The sequence below is a fragment of the Periplaneta americana genome, chromosome 11 (genome assembly GCF_040183065.1).
Source record: "Periplaneta americana isolate PAMFEO1 chromosome 11, P.americana_PAMFEO1_priV1, whole genome shotgun sequence".
In the NCBI taxonomy this organism is placed as follows: Eukaryota; Metazoa; Arthropoda; class Insecta; order Blattodea; family Blattidae; genus Periplaneta; species Periplaneta americana.
In genome coordinates, this window is record NC_091127.1 from 78,364,464 (window position 1) to 78,385,916 (window position 21,453).

Genomic DNA, 21,453 nt, shown 5'->3' on the forward strand with positions numbered 1-21,453 from the left:
TCGAACTGAAACTGTTCATACAAAAAAAAAACGTCTATGATATAAAGTTCAGAGGGAATAATTATTCCAAAGTACAAAATGGTCCAATACTTATACGATCCAAAGTACGAAATGGTCCAACATTTATATAGTTCAGTTAAGTTATAACCCAATGCAAAAAAGGTTGTATACAAAATATAGTCCAATAGAAATAAAGTACAAGCTGACAAAGTCCAACGAAGAAGTCATCGAGTTTTAATATGAACAAGCCTAAGTTTTCATTGTTATATTACCAGGTAACTGTAATTTCAAAATTCTCATCAAGTAAGCTCTAAAACAGTGGTCGCCGGCACTCGCTGAAATGGGTAAAGGGTAAGCGGAGCAACGTGTTGTACCCCGTCGTGCAGCAGGAAGAGGTAGAGAGCATATCCGGCAGCAGTTACGAATGCACCATAGTACAGTGTCTTCTTCGCGAGTAAGAGACGTTAGTCAGAGGGTGCAGTGTGCTGAGGACCGCTGCTCTAAAGGAATTTCGGACAAATTGAACATAGCAGAGATAATACTGATGCAAAAAATAAAAATAAACCTATGGTGCTGTACACACAAAATTTACACCAATATCATACAGAGAACCGAAATAGATCGTCAAAATATTAGAGAGATGTTATAACATAAAAGTGTGCAATTGTAAAATGTGTTACAAATTCAGATCTGCAGACTACAGTTGTAGCTAAAGACGATACTTTAGATCACCTGCATTCTCCGAATGTGGTTCATGCAGAAGTAAGGCAAATACTACACAGAGATCGAACAAGGGCTCGAGCAAATCTAAGTAGAATGCCTCCAAGCAGCGTGACTCTTAATGAAGTTGCAGAAGTGAAAAATGTAGGAATTCTAATGAGTATGCCTCAGAAAAATGCTCTTATTAAAATTATACCTTAGCAACAAAATAAACCTCGACCACCTGTACCGGCATCTCTTCAAGATATTGTACCACAACACTTGCTCAAGATAGGGACCGATGGCGGGCTTATGTGAGGGCGGCAGTGAACCTCCGGGTTAAGTATTACGTGTGTGTGCGTTCGTGCGTGTGTGCGTGTGTTCAAAAATAACATTAACCTATATATTGGAATCTAAAGATCTCTCTTCTCCGTCAATTGCATTGCACAATTATGTCATAAAGTGTATTAACTTGTTATTAAACATTAAAAACATAAGTTATAGAAGGAACAGATAACATAAATTTTACAGTTTTAATATTTTGTTTTGAAATGAGGTCAGAAAAACACAAAACTAATACTTGATGTAAGAGTATCATTTATCCTTTGCATGTAGGCCCTAATTATTATGTAAAATTTGAAACATTTAAAATAAATTTATATTTTAATTGGCAAAATTACAAGACGTGAAAAAGTAAGGTAAATTATTGATTATGGCTGGTATTCATAGTCATAGTACACTTTGCAAAGTGACACTTTTGACGAAAGTGGCTCTTTCATATTAGTGGTATTCGTAGACGATTAAAGAAGTGCACTTTACAAAGTGTCACTTTACGCCAGCAAAGTGTAGAGTTACAATTTGGTTGGTAACTTAAGTCTCACAATGCCTTTCAAAATAAGTGAATAAACAATAACAAATTAACGTGTAACCCACAGATTGATTTGAGTTGGGAGCCTAATTGATCGCGCGAGAAAGAAAATATATATTTAAAGTTGTTTTATTTCCGTTTTTCGTTTTTTTTTTTCTGTTGATAGTTTAAATTATTTCAGTCACTTCAGATATATAATATTTTATTAAACAGGTGGTGATACTGCTGGTGAAATTTTTGTAGTTATATACTAAGGTTAGGTTTTGTACAGTACATAGCTGATCCATTGATTTATATAGTTAGATTAGGTTTTGTACATATCTTTTTCATTGATTTATATCGTTAAGTTAGGTTTTGTACGTATCCGTTCTACTGATTTATATAGTTAAGTATAAAATCTAACCTACCTTCTATTGGTTTATATAGTTAGGTTATGTTTTGTACATATTGTTAGGTTACGTTTTGTCTATATATTTTCATTTATATCGTTAGGTTAGGTTTTATACGTATCTGCTTCATTGATATATCGTTTTAGTCCCTTTATTTTCATTTTTCTCTTTTTTCTGAATAGTGAATAGAAGTCAAAAGAATATAAATAAACACATTACTACTGCTATTATTATTATTATTATTATTATTATTATTATTATTATTATTATTATTATTATTGTTATTATTATTTTGTCTTGTTTCCATTATTGCCTGCTCTTCAGGAATATTTTGAATGCCAAATTTTTCTACAATGCAAAACAAAATAGGCCTAATGGTATGAGACCTCTTTTCATGGCGAGGTATTGGCTGCACATGAACTAGAGACAGTATCTCAGTAAAAGCAGCCATATCAGATGTACTGCTTTTCGGCATGAAAATATATAACATATTATCAAAACAGTAATGATTATATGAACATCAAGATAAATCTTATCTCAAAATACAGGTAATCAACAAAAAACAAAATCATTTTAAACCCAATATAATTATGGAATCTGTTTTAGAAAGCAGGTACGTGAGATAGTTACGCCTACATTAGATTGAAGTTAGTTTAATGTCATAAGTTAAAAAATTAGTTTCAGTAATAAAAAGTAGGTTATATAGGCATATCTATCTACATATCACTTCATCGAATTGAGGTTATAAATATACGGATGTTACTATAGAAATACCTGAACTACTGTATAATATTATAGATATTAATGTATGGTACATATCTATAGCATTGAATTTTAATGCAGCCAATAACTGTATTATTGGAGGCACTGGCAAACCTCTGTTATTCGCTTTTGTCAACCGGTCCTCGAAAAGATGAGTAATCTCAATAACAGTTTTTTTACCAAATCGGAACCTTTTTCTTTAATTCTATATCATCATAAAATTCCACGGGATTGTCTTTAGGCCTATACCTAATGTAGCGCTTTCTTACACTGTCCACTAATTGTGTCACTTCTTCCGCACGTTCTAATAAATAATTCGACAACTTCCAAGACGTCCGCCATTTTTCTACAAAGTGACACTTTCGGCTGAAAGTGTGGTCGGAAGTACACTTTCATCCAAAATGTCGACTGTGCAACGAAAAAGTGATACTTTGCGTCTTCCAAAGGACATTTTAATCGAAAGTGTCGACTATGAATACCAGCCTAATACATACTATTTGTTATGTTTCTTTAGCCAACAGTCCGAAGTCTAGTTGTAACCTCATAACTTACCAATAATGCATAATTCATAAGGAAACTAAGTCAAGAGATAATGGGAAAGGGTGACCAGTTCCTTTTCTCCTCCAATGCATACACCGCTGAATAGTAACTAACATAGTTCACTAATCAGATTTAAGATGTATGCAACATCTTTTTCTGACACATACCGTCAAGTAAGATATACTCCTGATGATGTAGATGTAAAAGCCAGAACCTCAATCAGAGGTAGGAATACATAATACAAATATAAAATTAAAAAAAATTGAATAAGAAACATATTGTTTCTTTTAATACTTCCAGGAATTGTAATTACAGACATGACGCAATCTTTTAACTGTTAATAAAACTTGGCTCCAAGTAGCAAACAAGAAAATGCTGCAATATAAATATTTATCTTATCCATTTTCTTGTGATCTGTTTTATTACTATTACCATTATTATTATTATTATTATTATTATTATTATTATTAGGCAACATCTGATTTTAACATTTCGGAGTACATTGCAACATTGCAGTTATCAAGGGATCATCACCACTATTTTCTGTAATTAAATGCTGGAAAATATAATTTCTATGTTCGAGAAATCTAAGAATCTCTATACTACGCCTAAGAAATTTGTCAGTTTTCGACCAACATATCACAAAAGTAGGTAAAGACTAGGTGAAGTCATCAGCTTTCTTCTTCGTCTTATTCTTCTTGCTTTCATGTATTAGACCTAATGGTCTTTACAGTCTCATGTCACCGTTTTAGCGGTGAGTCCAAAGATATTTTTCCTCATGGTTGATAACTCAGATTATTTCTAGATATTCTTTGTGAAGTCATTTTAAGAAATGAGATCTCCATTTGGTTCTATGATTTTGAATGTTTTCTAAATTAGATAGATTTTTTGGTACTCCTAATATGTCAATATTGTTTATTTTGTGTAGCCTACAGTTCTTCTTTAAAAATTCATTCCATTGGCAGTAATTCAGTGATAATCACATTTAGGTATGGCCCAAGCTTTATTATCATTAATGAGATTAATTATTCTCGCCAGCGTAGGTTTTAATTAATTGCATTATGTTTTTGAATCGAAGCGGGCTTGAAAATTTAATAGCATTCATTGCATAATTTAAACTATGTCATTTTTCCCATATTTATCATTTTACAATCCATAGTTGAAATGGTAGCGTAGATGCCAGCAGGCTCATTTATATAACATATTTTAACCGAATGTATCCGAAGCTTGGTTTCAGTACCTTGACTCATTATATGAAAAATATCACAGAATCTATATTGCTGTTCTGTTTTCTACAAATCCAAATTTGTGTCTATGAGATCTGGAATGTACAAGTTTAAAACGACACTATAAGAAGAGAAATGCATTACGAAATCTTCACAGTCACTGTAAATATGGAAATATGGCATTAAAGTAATTTCAAGGGAAAAATTGTTCCGGGGCCGGGTATCGATCCCGGGACCTCTGGCCCGGAACGTTTTTTCCATTGAAATTATTCAGGTCTGCTTCACAGGGAGCTTTACCTGAAAGCTACATTTGGCATTAAAGTAGTTGTATGTTGTCTAACAGGTACTATTTTCATTGTATTCGAAGTTCGCTGTTTCAGACCCCGCCAAAGAAAATGGATTGTAAGGGTATTAAACTACTTATATAGCATGACTTCCTTCATAAGGCAAATATAGCTAGAGGTCCCATGTCTTAAATTTGCTCTGATTAGCTGTTCTCGCCGTACCAAGTTCTGTTCTCTTCGATCCAAACTCCTGATTGAGACTTCAGAGGATTCTGAAGAACAGTAGATAACAGAAGATAAGAGAATGTGACACGATAAGTGACTAAGTCTTCAAGGGTCTTAAAATAAAACCACCGATATACATTATATACAATTATACAATTATAGGGTCCACATCTATGGAGTAACGGTTAGCGCGTCTAGCCGCGAAACCAAGTGGCCGGGTTCGATTCCCGGTCGGGGCAAGTTACCTGGTTGAGGGTTTTTCCGGGGTCTTCCCTCAACCCAATATGAGCAAATGCTGGGTAACTTTCGGTGTTGGACTCCGGACTCATTTCACCGGCATTATCACCTTCATCTCAGTCAGACGCTAAATAACCTGAGATGTTGATGAAGCGTCGTAAAATAACCTACTAACTACTAAAATAAAAAAAAATAAAAATACAATTATAGTAGCCTACAAACTGCAGGGTAGAGACAATGAAATAAGGCAAGAAGTTCTAATGAACATAGGTCCGGAAACCAGTCGATTAAAACAGGGTTCCCAACCGGCGTGTCGCGCAGCCCCATGGAGTGTGTCGCGAAATTTTGAAATTGAAAAATAAATTTAATCCCAACCAGAAAGTCTCTTTTTATTTACAATGAAGTCTTTGATAAGTTACATTTTATTTTGAGACAGACTTTACCAATGAAACGTGAACACCTGCAACAATGCTCAATTAAATTTTTCTGCATGACGATTTATATGATGATACTTTAGTATTGGAGTGACAGGAGAAAATACATCTTCGAGAAAGGTGTTTTAGTTGGTTATTTAACGACGCTGTATCAACTACTAGATTATTAAGCGTCGGTGTGACTGGTGATAGCGAGATGGTATTTCGCGAGATGAGGCCAACGATATGCCATAGATTACCTGACATTCGCCTTACGGATAGGAAAAATCTCGGAAAAAAAACCCAACCAGGTAATCAGTCCAAGTGGGAAACGAACCCTTGCACGAGCGCAACTTCGGATCGACAGACAAGCGCCTCAGTCGACAGAGTTACGCCGGTGACTGAAAAAGGTGTTCAAAGACATTTTATCCGCCATAAATCTGCTAAGATTCAAAATGGGAGTATTCGCTGACAGTTCATAGTAAAGGTCGTTCATATAATATGTTAAGTGATTTTGATTTTAAAGTGCAAATTTTTCAAGAAGATTTTTAGGTAATTTTCAGAAATTCTTTTTGGCCACTATAGTATGGAGTAAACATTTAAAACAATTATGGTATGTAAAAACGTCTAAGAAATTTGTTTTAAATACATAATGCATTACCTAATGCTTTTATGTTGTGTAGTGTTTATTTTATGTCAAATTTGGTATAAATTAAAATTATTTCAGTGCGAATAAAATGTTTATTATGACGGATATTTTTATGTTCTATTAAAAAAGCAGAATTATCCCGTCATATTTCAAGGGGCATTTCTTTATTTTTTAAGACTAACTTATGGTTATATATCAGAAATGTAAGTAGATAAATAATATCTCTCGCTGCGGTAGGATCTTTGTCTTCATCTTTAATATATAGTCTCTTTGGCCCAGATTGTTAATTCCTTATGAGGATAATGAACCCACACGACATATTCACAATTAATATGACGCGTGATTACTGCTGAAGACAAGGGACAAATGCAAGGTATGAGATACAGATCGGTGTCAATGGGGGAAAGATAATTTCCATTTCGCTGTCGGAAATCAAACCCATGTTCGCCGTATTTGTAACTACAAATTGCTCTGTTTAAATCACAGCTTAGAATGACAGCACTTCTATTTTTTTTAATTATACAGGCGAACCTCAGTTTGGAAAATATTAGGCGTTCCATTTTTGGTTTTTCCTTCTTTGTGAATTTTATATTAGCGACCTTCGTATTAAGATATTCGTGGAGCACACTCAGTTCCTCCTCCAAACCACAACACTATAATAAACAGTTACCAATACATGACCATATACATCTTGCTTAAATTATTTTTTTAGGAAACTAACTATAATTATACAAACTGCTAATGACAATAGTGTCTTTTCTAGTAATTATATTCAATTGTAAAAATATTAATAGGTCTAAATCTATAAATGGTATAATAACCTATTAGCTTATGTTAGCTTACTTTCGATTTCTGGGATTTACCAATGAAAAAATTATAATTATGAAAGGTAAGATATCTTACTTAATGTGAAGATTGTATGGTTTGAGTATATGTATAGGCGTATCCTTAATTTTGTACATGACGTTGCAATAAATTAGTTTATTGTGATATACGACAGAGGATAAATCTTGGTGGTTTTTACAACTCAATGGCAGTGTTTGAAAAATAATCCTCTGACAATGACAGTCCCCGGAAAATCTCGATATGCTTCTAAATAATTTTATTAGGTATTTTTTACGAGACAAGAATACGGATTTTGACGTAGATCTACCTCTTTCTCCTCTATGAGGACGTAACTTGAGAATTGACCATTACACAAAAATGTAACCACCTCTCACCGCAGCATGTAAAGTATACACCTGTCGACATAAAAATTAATTTCTTTCTTCTCTATTTTCGTAACAGCTAAGACTATGCTAATTTTACAAAGTGATTCACATAGGCTACGTACGTGCAGTGTTTATGTTCAAGAACTTAAGTAATTTTTTTCTTAAAGAATTTTCGACTAGAAATATAATTCTGTGAATAAATTTGTTACAAAATAATACTGTGAAGTTTCTTTGTTACTGCATTTTTGCGAAGGCTATGATTACTTCAACTTTTCAAAATGATTCTTATGACTTTTGCCTGGAAAGTTTTCGATTCGAGACACGGTTCTAGAGAAAATAATTGCATAAAACAATGGTTACTGGAAACACATAATCTATGATATCACCTGTCGAATCATCTTATATACCAAAATATTCAATAAAAAATCATTAAAGCCTATTTTTAATAATTATTTTTAAATCTTCAAAAATACAAAAAATGCAATACTGATATTTCTCGTAACTCTTGTGCATCAGTTTCTGAATGCACTGTAAATAAAATTCGTCCAATAGTTTAAAGTACGATTTACATGCAAATAGACAGACGGTATATCCAGAACTAATTTTATGGTAACAGGAATATTGAAAAAATGTATTTTCGTGAAAATTCTTCAACCTTTTTCCTTTTTGATTTATAACTATGTCTTTCTCTTGAGTTTATATGAGGAAGTAGCTTGGAAATTGACCATTACATACAAAGTCGCCTTTCGCCGCAACATAGAAAAGTATGCACTTGTCGACAGGTCACTGCGTCCAAGCGTAGGTACCCACACATCGTTATAGGTGATGTGTAGCATAGTAAGACTATGTACCCATCTATAGATAATAGCACCCATGCGTAGTTATAGGTAAAGATATGCAGCATAGAAAACATAAGCACCTGTCAACATGTGATCGTACCCACACGTACATTGGAATTCCACAAATAGACACAGTAATGGTACGTGTGCGAGACGAGGTACGAACGCTGTCTTTCTACGGAGTACTGCGGACATTGGTAAACATAAGGGCTGTACAATGTTTTTACGGCGTGCGGACCGAAACATAAATAATTAACGTATATAACTTTAAATAATATATTGCAGTATATGCAAAATATGTAACAAAACAAATCCGTGATTAAGTATAATATATACGTGATACATTTGAAACATAAAACAAACTTCTGGAGGAAAATCTCTCTAAATGTATCTACATACAGGGCTTTCATTTCAAAACTTCCCACTCTAAATAACTAGTTAATTAAATTGAATTCAATTTAAACCAAAAAAAAAAACACGTAAATTTACATATCAAGGGGAAAGTCTTAAACAAGGCTTAATTGCATTTTAGATTTCACCTCCCACCCCAGCCACTACCACTTTGAAATTTCAAATGGCACCCCTAATTTTTATACTTAAATATGAAAGAGCATTCAATTGTTTATACACCACAATAATTTGTTTTCGCATCTTTTCTTTCCTATCGTCGCCTGGCAACCTGCATTTTTGTTATTGTTGATTAGAGCCGAAGAGAATAAAGCTACAAAAACTTATTGAGCATTTCATGTAATAGTTGTGTTTGTGTATTAAATTATTTTAAAATGGTGTATACCCTTCAAGCAGTGGCGGCTGCTCCCTACGTGCTAACGTGCTGTAGCACGCCATAAAATTATCGTCGAAATAATATTGTTAAAAAAACGCACGTTATACAAATCCTACTTGTAATAGTTCACTATTTTCGATAATTTGCTCATGCGCAGAACAGCACTTCACCTCGCCCCTCCTTGATATTTTGTCCTGCTTTTTCACACAACACCGTGCTCACTATTGTGCAGCGCGGTACGCTCTTCTTCACTTTGTTTTGGTGAAACTTTCTTTCTTCCCTTCTATATTCTTTGGTTCGTAGCAGTCGACGGAACAGTGCTGCCTAGACACCGCTAAAGGTATAACTTTGAAATAAAGAAAATACGTTTTATATATGTAGCTATTTTTGCTTTTTGTCTTTTTCATAAATATAATAGTATTGAAATACATTTTTGAACGTTTGTGTAAACAGGTACTTTTATATAATCTCAGCAGATAGTTTTGAGTTTATTATCTACGTGTTATAGACTCTATGTTGGCATACCATTTCGGGGGAGTCTGTTAAAATAGGGATTATTTTCCACTTTCAAAACAGTGTGTGCAGGTTTATGGGATTCATTATCTTTTATACTGTGGTCATTTTAAATGTATACTCTGCTGTGTGTCTGTCTATATTTTGTACCCAGTGTAATTCAAATATATAATATAAGTTTAATGTGTATGTTAATCCAGAGACAGGTTTTAATATTCGGATTATAAACAGTTTCAAAAATATACTGTAGTTATGTCATGATTAACTCCATCGATTCATTACTCAAAACTGCTTTCTGCAAGCAGCCGTGCAAGATTAAATTAGAATTAAAAATCTAGGGCTGTCAACACCAATATTGTGCAGGAAGTAAATGATGGTAAAAACTATGTGTACACTAGGAAATGTAACAGAAAAATGTATGACAACAGTGACTGGATATGTGGATGCGATATACGAAATGCTCTGTTCTGCTTCCCTTGCCTCCTATTTAGTAGCGGTGATTCATGTCTACGACAGGTGTCAAAGATCTTGGTCTCTGGATGAATATATAAAGAAACATTCACACGCAAGAAACAAACTCGTTTGATCTTTGTACTATTGGCACCGCAAATATTGCAGCGCAGCTAATAGAACTTATCAAGAATCAGCACATAAACATAATGAGAAAATCTAAAAAAAATCGATATATTTTATCGAAAATAATTGATTGTATTAACTTTTGTGGGAAATCTGAACTAGCGCTACGTGGCCACGATGAGACAGAAACGTCAGATAATCTCGCTGTGTTCATAAGTCTTACTAATCTGATAAGCAGCATGGACAGTGTAGTGAGAGAATACATTGAAAATAGCAAAGTGTTTAAAGGCAATTATAAGTCGATTCAAAATGTCGACGGATGGATTTCACCTTCAAAAATTAGGAGAGTCTAAAAATATTTTTAGCACGCTATTATTTTCAGGTACGAGCCGCCGCTGCCTTCAAGAGAGAACATAAATAATCCCTATTGATTAAATTTAGGAAATACACAAAATAAGCTGTGTTTTCATCCTACAATCAATTGATAATAACTAAGCTTCTTATAATCACTACAGAATGCCTCGTAATTAGATGAATTTTGTTTTATCCCATGCACTGTTCTGATCGAAATGTCAAATTCTTGAGGGATGGCTCTGATTGATTCACCTTTTTTAAACCGTTCCAATATATGAAACATCTACTTCAATATAAGTACATATTTTTTGTTCCCTGCCTTGCTGCGAACTTGTACGAGTATCTGCACACTACTGCACTGGTTCAACTGGTTAACCCTGTGCAGCATGGGACAGGGTGCGTTGACTTACCTTGTATCGTGGAGTATACGAGAGTGAGCGTCTATTTGTGGAGTGTCTATTTGTGGACTTCCACTGTAGTTATAGGTGATGTGCAGCATACTAAGTCTTGTCTATACTGGGTGTTCATTTCAAAGTGTATCATGACGTCACTGTTGTTGGGTCACCGATTTGAAGCGAGTTTCAGCTTATATGTCAGAGAAGTTGCCTATTATTTAAGGTGTTCTTCAATCTGAACGGTATAACTTGAACGTCTTAGCAACAGATGGCGGTCTGTACAGTCTGTGTGCTACCATAACCTCTTTCGAACTGTGTTTTGCGCCGGCAAGTCGTACGCAGGGTATTTGTTATCATCGGTTGGGTACGGTAACATTCCACAACACAAATCAAATGCTCCGTGTCCATGTTGACCGTCGAAGTTAATGTCAACAAATACGTAAGTAATCGTCTTAACCCTCTCCCCGTATCCCGACAGTACGTATTTCCAAACAATTCACATTCCTGCCACTACTGGCGTTACCGTACGTATCGGTACGTACTCTTCAGAATGAACGCCGTACTTGCTAGGCAACTTCTCTGCCTCATAGGTTATACACCTCTGCGGAAGTGTAGGAAGATTGAATTCTCTAGGCTCATCGGCTAGCCACATGACGGCATACAGCGAGCCATGACACACTTCGAACTGAACACCCAGTAGATGATAACACCCGCGCGTAGTTATAGGAAAGATATGCTGCATAGTAAACCTATGAACCTGTCAATAGGTGATCGTACCCATAGGTGATGTGTAGCTTAGTAACGCTATGCACCTGCCAACAGGTGATAGAACCTACGCGTAGTTATAGGTAAAGATATGCAACATAAGAAACCTATGCACTTGTCAACAGGTGATCGTATCCACATGTAGTTATAGGTGATATGCAGCATAGGAAACCTATGTACCTTTCAACAGGGATAGCACTCACGCGTAGTTGTAGGTAAAATTATGCAGCATAGGAAACGTGTGTATCTGTCAACAGGTGATCGTACCCACACGTAGTTCTACGTAGAGATGTGCAGAATAGTAGTAAAGCAATGCTCCTGTCCATTTTGTACGACACAATATTTTCTCTTCATATCCTTACAATGAGGAAGTAAAATACTATACAAACCAATGATCTTTGAAAGTCTCATATTACACTAGGTAAAAGTTAATTATACACAATTGCTTTTGAAAGGTTAAATACATTCTCTAAATAAAAAATACATTCATGTTAATTGAAACGTAAATAATGCAAATTGAAACCCTTCAATTCACAGGAGACATCCCTACGCGTTTCCTTTTTTCATGAATATATTTAGGTGCGGTTATCATTGCATCGGCTGACTGGAATCTGAAACCAGGAGTGTCTTATCACTCCCATAACCGGTTCTAATTACTCACAGATCAAGTGTCGCTCTTACTGACTGACAGGTGAAAGTGAATACAAGTTGCACTTCATCTCTCCTGAGGTTTGTCCTCGCATCACTTCCTTAAGATGCACTGTAACGTCCGTCTGGGAGATTGTACAAGATCTTTAGAAAGTTCTGCGTGGTTTCAAATACGTTCCAACCATCTGGCAACTGGCTGCTCACAATTCAGTTGTTTCCATTACAGTCACACATAAAAACCACGAAGCTAAACTTGCGTTGTGCCAAAATATAAGTCCACTACTTTCCTGATTTGAATAAGCTTTCAGAAGACTTCAAACTTCCGTTCTCGACAATATTGTAACAACAGCTAAGGCGCGTGGATTTAATGATTCATGACGTCACCCTTCGTGGGTTCGATTCGCGCCTACGGGTTCGATGCCACTCTGTTGGTCTGTGTTACTTTGGGTAAACAATCGGGTCATGCTAACCCCGAATTACGATGACTTGGTGAAATACTTAAAAATGGAAACTAGTGAACAAACTCAACACTGGTCAAAAGTTTATATATTTATTTTCGACTGAGAGGAGCGCGGTATCGTCGCGGTTAATATGTAACGTTACAAGTTGGAAGGTCGCGGGTTTGATTTCCGATGGGATCATGAATTTCCTCCACTGATCAAATCCTTCCGACCGCACTATGGCATTGGGATTAACTGAGCTTCTGATGGAAATGAAAACCAGGAGTATTTCTTTTGGAGCAAAGAAATGACATTCCTACTGCCTTTAATACTCGTTGTCTGTACAGGTGGGATCTTAATCCTGTGGACCTCCTAGACCTATAATGGTGATGACTTTACTACAGTCTAACACAGCGATTTCCTCTTGTACGAGAATGCAGAGATACAATTTAATTATTTTTAATCCCTAAGCAAATTAATTCTTTATACGAAATTTACAGTAATATTTTTTACTCAAATAAATAACATTTCATCGACCAAATTATCATCATGTGAACTTAGAGTTTAGGATTGTAAAATTAATAAGAACACGTTTCCTAACTCTATGTCTGCGAGTGCTGTAACAGTTGACCTCCATATTATAGGCATTAAATGAATATCCTTTTTGTTCACTGTTGTCGCAAGAGAATATAATTCGGTATACGTATTTCAATACTTGTAAATTTATGTATAATATTTGAGATATTTAGAGAAGAATAAAGTGTATTAGTATTTGTGGACCTAGAAAAGACATTTGACAGAGTGGATTGGAACAAACTGATTGACATCCTGAAGGAAATTGGTGTGGATTGGAAATACAGAAAGCTGTTCAGTAATCTTTATATGAAACACTGAGTCAAAGTCAAGATAGGAGAAGAAATGTCTGAAGGAAGTGAAATAGGGAGAGGAGTACGACAAGTCCTTTATCATCTACCCTGTTCAACATCTACTTGGAGAATTTGGTGAAGAACTGTTTTCAGAACATTGGAGGGGTGATAGAAGGAAGAAGAATAAGGTACATAAGATTTGTTGATGATATGGCGTTGTAAGCAGAAGAGGAGACGATAGATAGATATGCTACTTGAACTAAATGACAGGTGTGAACAGTATGGAATGAAAATAAAATGGGAACAAGACGAAGACCATGGTTACTGGAGGAAAAATAAAGAAGATAAACGTGCGAATTCGAAATGGGGTAGATCAATTTGACAGCTTCAAATACTTGGAGTGTACTATAATTATAACATGAGCTGCTGCTAGGAAGTCAAAAGGGGGATAGCAATGGCAAAGAAAGCTTTCAATAGGAAAAGGAGCATCATCTGCAGACCTCTGGAAAAAGAATTAAGGAAGAGACTAGTGAGGTACTTTGTGTGGAATGTGGCATTGTATGGGGCAGAAACATGAACATTACGACGAAGTGAAGAGAAGCGACTAGAAGCATTTGAAATGTGAATATGGAGAAGAATGAAGCGTGTGAAATGGACAGACAGACAATAAGAAATAAAGATGTGTTGGAAAGAGTGGGTGAAGAAAGAATGATGCTAAAACTGATCAGAAAGAGAAAAAAGAATTGGTTGGCTCACTGGCTGAGAAGAAACTGCCTACTAAAAGATGCACTGGAAGGAATGATGAACGGAAGAAGAGTTCGGGGCAGAAGAAGATATCAGGTGATATAGGACATTAATATATATGAATCATATGCGGAGACTAAGAGAAAGGCAGAAAATAGGAAAGATTGGAGAATGCTGGGTTTGTAGTGAAATATCTACCCTGAGGCAGAACATGTATGTATGTATGTATGTACGAGGGCTATTCATAAAGTAACTTCCGTTTATTTCTTGCAAACCTGTGAATGACGTTACAGAATTGGGTTACAATACGTTTGAAAGTATACACTCTAGTTTATTTTTCCACATAGTTTCCAGTCACGTTGAGACACTTGTCGTAGTGTTTGACGAGCTTTGAAATTCCGCAATCGTAGAATTCGGCCGCCTGCGACTGAAGCCAACATACGACGCTGGTTTTCAACTCTTCGTCATCTCAAAGCGCTTCGAGCCAAGCCACGTCTTCATGTGCATGAAGAGATGGTAATCGCCAGGTGCCAAATCTGGGCTATAGGGAGGGTGATCCAATACTTCCCAGTTGAACTCTTGCAGTTTGGTCGCAGTACGACGCGCTGTATGCGGCCGGGCGTTTTAATGCAGGAAAATCATCCCAGAGCTCAACATGCCATGACGTTTGTTTTGAATGGCCCTTTTCAAGTTTGTTAGTGCGTTACAGTAACGCTCAACGTTAATTGTGGCATTTCTATCCAAGAACTCCACTAGCAAAATTCCTTTTCTGTCCTAGAAGACAGTTGCCATGAGTTTCCTCGTGGAAAGCGTTTGACGACACTTTGTGGGTTTTTTCGGGGAGTGAGTATTGCCACACTGCATTGATTGAAGCTTTGTTTCTGCATTCACATACCGCACCCAAGTCTCATCTCCTGTCACAATCTGATCGAGAAAAGCATCACCTTCTCTTTTGTAAATCTCAAGAAAGGATAGTGCTGCTCCCATCCGCTGAACCTTTTGTTCCTCAGAAAGGAACCCATCTGGCAGAAAGTTTCCAGTAGCCGAAATCTTCGGTAATCACTTTGTACAGAAGAGTATGACTAATCTGTGGAAAATCTTCACTAAGCTCCGACATGGTAAACCTGCGGTTTGCTCTAATTCTTTCATCAACCAAACGAATCAGATCTGCATTCACGATACTTGGTCGACCACTTCTCTCTTCATCATGGACATTGGTTCGCCCATTTTTGAACATACGGCGCCATTGTCTTACACCACCTTCACTCATAAACTTCATAAAGTTGGCAATGAATTTCACTAGCTTTACAGTTTTTGGCCACAAGATATCTTATTACAGAATGTACCTCACACCTGGCGGGACTTGCGATTGCAGCACACATTTTGACAGCACGTGGCTCAGAGAGTGGCAGCACTCTACTGCTACTCGACGTGTACTGCTTTAAGGTACACTCCACCGCAAGAGTGGCGCCACTGTCTCTGTTGTTACGCACGCTATATGAAAACGGAAGTTACTTTATGAATAGCCCTCGTATGTATGTATCTATTTATGACTGATTCTGTCCGATTCATTTTCTGTTACTCACTTGCCATTCACGTGTTTACCTACTTACGCATTCATTTCTAGTTCCCTTCTGTTATTCGCTTATGGATATTTTGTAGCTATTCGTTTATTGTTTCTGCCATTTTTTTAAGCAGAATACGTATTTGTTCTACAGAGCACAAGCACCCGATTCGGGATCAGTGGTAAAAGAAAAAATGACAGAATTTCAAATGATTACTGTAACAACACTATGAGCCACATAATATTATTCATAGTTAGACTATGACGTCACCTCTCCTCGCTACGGACAGGAGGGTACAGAAATTGCTTACAAAATTAGTTTTACCGCATGGACTCTCTCAGTAACATCTCGGCATCGAGAGCAGCTAAAGATCTGTGCGACCTCTCGTTTGATTTGTAATATTATTGTAATATATTAAGTGATAATAGACATGTATGGTATACCTTGAGTGAACCATAGTCAAAAATTATTTGTGGGAAAGGCAACTGGCCGGTTATTTTTATCTGTAGTCCTCTGATTGGACAGGAAGCATTTATGAATCGTAAATTTACGACACGGCACCTCAGGCTTCACTTCTCTTTTCAAGGAAACCACACTAAACATTTAATCGCCCCTTAAAAGTTCATCGTAGTTACTGGAATTTAAATCTACGAACTTCGGACGTAGTGTTGACCTCTAGACCGCCGAAAACGGGAAAGTCCAATAAAACAGCAATATTCATAATTAATTTCCATGTAATAATTAAGCTCATCAACTGTGTACTTTATAAATAAAATATTTTAAGCAGTTCATAGTTCCAAGATTTCAATTTTCATGATAAATGTAATTCTTCGTGATCCGATGTGTCAGATTTTACTAAATACAACAGGTTTCCGAAACTTAGTGGAAAGGTAGTACAATGACTTCAAACTTCAAAGCTGTCATGGCATGATCTTCAAATTCAAATTAGAACTACGTACATTATTACCTATAGTCTACTGTACTAAAATCTATGACTTTATAATGGAATGTTGTAAATTCATCTGTTTTAAGGCCGAATCCTCTTCAACGCTATAGGAAGAAACATGTGACAATCACACTTCCAGAAGGAAAGACCCTCAACAACATCAAGTGGTTTTCAGTCTGGTGTGATGAGTTTTCTGTAAGTACTTTGAACATTTATACTTATATTTATAGTCACATTACATAAGTAGTGATGAGTACGAATGATCATCTGAATACCTAACATTCTTGATCATGTCCTACGTTTTCCCCAAGTTTAACGACTTTCAACCAGTACTAAAAACTCTCGTAAATTTAGGTCCTATTTTTTCTGATTCGAACCTTCTGAGATCGCTATAGTCTCACAAACCTGCAGATACTTTAAATCAGACCCGCGCGAAAGGAAAAAAACTTGGGGGAGAAATGACCATTGCTAACGTTTCTAAATCACATTTGAGTCAGAGACAGAGTACTTTAATGCAGTGATGTCAACGAGAGCGCAAACGTGCCTCAGAGCCCGTATGCGCTGCTCAGAGCACGCACAGGTGCAAGTCACAGGTGAAGACAAGGGTTGTACATTACACATTGACGAAGAAATCATTCAGTAAGTTTCAGACTGACTGGACTCTTGACTTCGTATATGAGTGAAAGATGAGGTGATGCTCTTTGTTTGGTATGTGGAAATTATTTAGTTACAAAGAGAAGCAGTGTCAAACGCCTGAAATTATTTGTTGATCTACGGAATAATGTATTTTCATTTTGTGTTTTTATTGACATTAAATAGTAGGCCTAGTAAATATATGTGTAGGTGTATATAGAATTTCTTTCTCAATGCATTGCATTTAGTTTACAGAATGAAGTACAAACAAAAGGGTATATTGCTAATAGCATAGACTCGTTACATGTCAGTTACGAGTTGCAAAGTCCAAAATTTATCGAATTCGATTTTTTTACCTGACATGTTGTGTTTTGCATAGACTACCATCCTGTAAAAAAGAATATCCTAAGTCCGTGTCTAGGCCTCTGTTTTTTAATTATACAAGTATTTTATTCAATAGTTATTTTTATATTGCAAACTTATAATATATATATTTTTTTGCTGTCCTGAAAAAAATACTTCAATGGACTTGGGATGTTTGCCAATTCGGGTCTTCTGTTAGAAAGTATTGACTTCATCAATGATGCACCAGCAAATACACTCTATGATCGTAAAGTTCTTCTCACATTTTACAAAGCTTTAAATCCTGTTATACTATATTCGGAGTTATGAAGATTTGCGGCGCAATTTATTTCTACATTTGGCATTACTTACGTATGTGAGCAATTTTTCTCACTTGTAAGCCTAAAAAATCAAGACTAAGATCAGAATTATCACATGATAATATGCGCCCGACCTAAGAAGGCTGGTGTCGGTAAAAAGCAAAAAATACACTTCTGAATTAGGCGACAATTCAGAAATTTAAATTTGTTTCTGGAAGTGTGATTTTCATATAATAAGTATGTGATTATGTAAGAGTTACACAGAAATTAATTAGATAGGTCTCATTATCTAAAACTGCTTAAGTTAAAGAGAATATACGTATGTTTATTATTTGTTGTAGGCATAATATTTCATTTTTCCATATCCAGAATGTCTTGTGATTTCTTTTCCTGTTTCATTACTTTAAAACACAAACGCAACGTTTATGTGCTAATTGTATTATTCGATAACTATATAACAGTTAATTAGATCTGAAACTGTATAAGTTAAGAAGAGTCTATGTTCACTATTAAATTCTACTATTTTATAATTAATTGCATTTATTAGAGAGTTACATGCTGCAAAACATGCTTCGATTTCTTATTGTAACACAATAGCTACCTATCGCTTAAAAGCAGTTTAATCCACCAAGCAATGGTAGGCCAATAGAGTTCATTTTGCTCACCCCTTCTTGATCACCGCTACTGCCTGCAGAATAGATTCATTCCAACCACTCTGTGCTTTATAGCACGGACAATCGAGTACGTGCATCTGACATTGACATCCTTGTTTTAATGTATCCAAAATCTACGATACGGATTCCTCCGCTGTATTACTCTGAAAAATTATGGTCCTCGACGTATATGAATCCGCAGACCTTATCAGAAATGAAAAGCATAGATGACAAAATACTCTGCTTAAATATGTGTAGGCTATCAAAGATTACAGTACTATTGAAGTGTAAAGAATTATGTGAAACTTGAGTTAAAATTCCAAAATCATTACTACACTAAGCACAATGACAAAATTATAAAATTATATTATCGGTACTTTATTAAAACTTTCGTTAATCATGTTTCTGGACTATTAAACGCCAGATCCATGTAGTGCAAAATCTCAATTGCTTTTAGCACTTCAAGCTCCTTTTCTAGAGTTTCGTAAGTGTTACAATTTGAACATCAGCTTCCTTATTGTTCTTAAAACATACGCTTCTTCTATTTTAAGATTACATACATATACTAAATTTTGTTGTTCTTCAATACATTTTCGGAAATGTAAATTTTAAAAAAGAAAACCCTTCTTACTTAAAACTCACAATTCAATCATCAATTAAGATTGTAATCTTATAAATAAATTTAAAGACCTTACATTGAATTGAAACTATTATCGATTCGTAAGGCTTACATATAATTCAATTTCCTTATCGTTTTAGTCATTCTTCCTGGTTATTATTATTATTATTATTATTATTATTATTACTACTACTACTACTACTACTACTACTATTGGCCACACGGAATCGTAGTGGTTACAGCTCCACACTATAAAATCATTGACAGCGAGTTCGATGCTCGATGGAGGTACTGGATTTTTCCAATTTCCTACTATATTATGGCCCAACAGAAATGAATATCAGGACGTCTTCCTTGCGGGTAATGACAGCAAGTACATAGGACTGATATTTCTACTCCTACTAATTCCGATTATCTGTAAAGGTAGAAGCTTTAACATCTCGCTACCTTGTGGGTCTCCATGTAATTTGAACACTTTTATCATCATTATCATTATTATTATTATTATTATTATTATTATTATTATTATTATTATTATTATAGCATCATTATTGTTTACAGGAATGTATAGGAACTTCGTGGATAAGGATATATGCTCTAACACCTAATCACCTAATAATAATTATGTGTTTCTGTTTCAGGTCAATTTCGGAGATGTGAAGATTCCCAAAAACCTGGACTACCCACGACCTCAGAAGATCGACCCTCTTAATGGAGTCCATCTCGTGTCCTCGGATGCAATTGTGGTAGTCGACGCTCAGACACTTCTTATACCTAACTTTTCTTACGACGGGGAGGCCCCTGGTAAGTTGTTACAACCACCGAAGAGATAGCATGGCTCTCTACCTATGAAAAAGAGAGTGTACTTATTTCTGACTAACTGATTCTCATTATCTTACAAAAACTAATTGTTGCAATTTTCTGTGCTGAAGATGCGTCGAATTATGATTTATTTTCAGTAGCATGAGAAGAATTATTCCAGAAATGGAAAGCAGTCTGATGTCGTTCGTTAGTACAATACATCTTGACTATACTATGCTGGAAACGCTCGAAACTTTTTCTCAATACTAAAGATTATAGAGTAGAGAAGATCGGGAAAAAATCTCAATTCAAATATATGTATTATAGTTTCTCTCAATTCTCATTTCTGTACCTACTCAATCATTCAGCTTGACTCCCGACCAGGCAATACGCACATCAGATATGCTTGCATGGCCAGCGTAGACTGCATCATTGTCGATTTATGACCTCCCGCGTATTTTAATTCATATAACTTTGATAAAATGATAGCATGCATATAACTACATTTGTATTCCATAATGAGTATTAATCTATATTACAGAGTTATTCAAATTGGTGCCCGTCTGTATTCACACATCCATACATCTTTTCATAAAAGTTTTATTCATAACCTTAAAAAAACTGAAAAATTAAGTGTACAAGAATGGCACATACTACAAACGAACATACAGACAATATAAGAAGAGGAATTGCAAGAAGTACAAAAATACTGGGACATCATTTTGTTTTTACTAACATTTCTAATAATAACCTGGCTACACCTTTGGATTAACGGTTGAGAATCGGAAACACTGCTACTCTCTTCCATGACTGGAGTTTGATCATGCTAGTGTAAAATACAAACAAATCTCTGCACTAGGTATAGAAGGGAACAAAAGTAGTGCAACCATTTATGTAAACTATGAAATATTACGGTTTTGAGTTTGATAATTTTCGTTAGGTTTTTATTTAATAAAAATACAGTACAGTATTAACAATAAGTGTTTTTCCTTACTAACTGAACTATCCAGGTGGACATATTCATTATGCAATGTATAGTATGTTTATACATCACATTAGCATGCGATATGGAGAGTGCATTTAAATTTAAAAAATAAACAAATTTTGGATATTTAAACAAATTGTTGAAAATAGTGGCCCTTCATTT

General features: G+C 35.4%; 1 protein-coding gene across 1 annotated transcript in view; it reads left to right on the forward strand.

Moving 5' to 3' along the window:
* The window catches only part of LOC138709111 (protein Skeletor, isoforms D/E-like), a 316,549-nt gene that overhangs the window by 156,425 nt on the left and 138,671 nt on the right, over positions 1–21,453 (forward strand). Inside the window, exons 4-5 of the mRNA XM_069839643.1 lie at positions 17,025–17,133; positions 20,147–20,309. Of these exons, the coding sequence (XP_069695744.1) occupies positions 17,025–17,133; positions 20,147–20,309 (272 nt within the window). The remainder of the gene's footprint in view (positions 1–17,024; positions 17,134–20,146; positions 20,310–21,453) is intronic.